The sequence below is a fragment of the Capsella rubella genome, unplaced genomic scaffold (genome assembly GCF_000375325.1).
Source record: "Capsella rubella cultivar Monte Gargano unplaced genomic scaffold, Caprub1_0 scaffold_2, whole genome shotgun sequence".
Classification (NCBI taxonomy): domain Eukaryota; kingdom Viridiplantae; phylum Streptophyta; class Magnoliopsida; order Brassicales; family Brassicaceae; genus Capsella; species Capsella rubella.
In genome coordinates this window covers 4080095-4082007 of record NW_006238922.1, presented here as the reverse complement: position 1 = coordinate 4082007, position 1913 = coordinate 4080095, and the positions used below count along the sequence as shown (strand labels likewise).

General features: G+C 35.3%; 1 protein-coding gene across 1 annotated transcript in view; it reads right to left on the bottom strand.

Annotated features, from left to right (window-relative positions):
* Positions 1 to 274: 274 nt before the first annotated feature.
* LOC111831982 overlaps positions 275 to 1913 on the bottom strand; it is a 1973-nt gene continuing 334 nt past the window's right edge. The window contains exons 3-7 of the mRNA XM_023787921.1: positions 1834 to 1896; positions 1462 to 1614; positions 1127 to 1340; positions 956 to 1034; positions 275 to 633 (exon numbers count right to left, since the gene is read on the bottom strand). Of these exons, the coding sequence (XP_023643689.1) occupies positions 1296 to 1340; positions 1462 to 1614; positions 1834 to 1896 (261 nt within the window). The 3' untranslated portion in view covers positions 275 to 633; positions 956 to 1034; positions 1127 to 1295. The remainder of the gene's footprint in view (positions 634 to 955; positions 1035 to 1126; positions 1341 to 1461; positions 1615 to 1833; positions 1897 to 1913) is intronic.

Genomic DNA, 1913 nt, shown 5'->3' with positions numbered 1-1913 from the left:
TCACAAGACCTAACTCTAACTTCACAGATCAAACGAGATCAAACTAGTCATTTAACAAGACCAAACAAGACCTAACTCTAACATCACATATCAAACAAGAACAAACTAGTCATTTCACTATATCACAGATCAAACTCTTACATGACAGATTAAACTCTAGCATCATAGATCAAACTTTAATATCACAGATCAAACTATAACATCACAGATCAAACTCTAGTCTAGAACTTTCATACCTGCATATGGGAAGACATGGCTCTTAATCATATCGGCTTTGTAGTTGTCGCTTCTACAATCGAACACCGTTATTTTCCTTTCACTGAAGCTCACTTCGATGCCAATATGCTGGTTGATTTCTTTGCAATATGCAATCCCATATGCATTATCCACTTCATACCATGCCGTCTGTAGGCTGGAAATCGAAGGCGATTTTCTGTTGATGGTATCCAACAGTCTCTTCGGGAATTTATAATGTGTCTTGAGGTTGTCCTTCTTGAAACTAGGATAGCACTCTCTCAAGACTCTAAGGAAACCAGTGTTGACAAAGATAGACTTCGGCAGCCTCTTGTTGTGGAAGTACACCGGGTCTCGCTCCCTTTTGAACCAAATTGCCAACATTGCTGCGTCAATATGCTGCATTATCTAGTTATGTCAGAATGCTATTCATTGTAACTCATATTTGCAAATACAGTTTCAAGAAAGTTCTCAGTAAACATAAGAAAAAGTATCTTAACAGATACATAATTTGACCAAAAGAATCTTAACAAAATTTGACTAAACTCAGCTATTCACAAAAACTCTAGCATTCTCATTACTTATCAATTCAAACTCTAGCATTGTCTATAAGAAATCAAACTTTAGTATTCTCAGGTTACTATTCACCAAAACTCTAGCATTCTCATTACTTATCAATTCAAACTCTAGCATTGTATAATTATTCAGTTAAATAACATACCGTTTCTTGAAGATGCGCCTCTGGTTTTTCCACAATGCTTAACCAATGTGGCGTTAATGGTTCTCTGTCAGTGATCTTCCTGAATTTATCAAAGCAAATACTAGCAATCAACTGAATTTTCATTTGAACGAGTTAATGATTAACAAACATGTAATTAGTGATTATACTAACCCGGTTTGTATGTTTGCATTCCTCCAAATAGTCATTTCTTCGTCGTTTTCTAATGTTGGAGAAAGAAAGGGGTTCATACTCGGATTTAGTGTTGTTGTTGCTGGATTACGTGTTGCTCGGTATGGTGATATTATCGGCATTGATGGTGTTGTTAGTCGCTGGCTCCGCCTTACTTGTTGTCCTTGCGTTTCTGAACCCGTTTCCTCTTTTTCTCCTGAAAACATTATGTTGAAACCATTATGTATTATTGATCACAATCAAAATATACATTACAATCAAAAGATTACAATCAAAAGATTACAATCAAAAAGAATCTCTAAGTTTCATATATATACCTCAGCTGAACTGAAACAACCAAGATCAAAAGATGGTTCTACAGAACCATCTTCTTCATTTTGATTGCCTTCTTGTTCTTCTTCACCATCTTTATCAGCTGGATCCATCTTCTTAGTAAGCTCGTCTGTCTCCTCAACAATTTGGGTTATTACCTACATTTTATACAAACTTTTTAGTATAAAATCATACTCAAAACAAACTCAAACTCAAAAACTCTAGTATTCTCATTACTTATCAAATCAAACTCTAGCATTGTCATATCTTACACAGAGAAACAACTTCCTAAAGACTGGCCACGACTCTAATTTAAACACAAATCATGAAGAGCATCCTAAACATTCTTGAAGGCAAAATACAAGTGTAAAGCTTACCTCATCAACTTGATCCATCTTCTGAGTAATCTCCACTGTCTCCTCAACAATGCGGGTTATTACCTACATTTTATACAAAC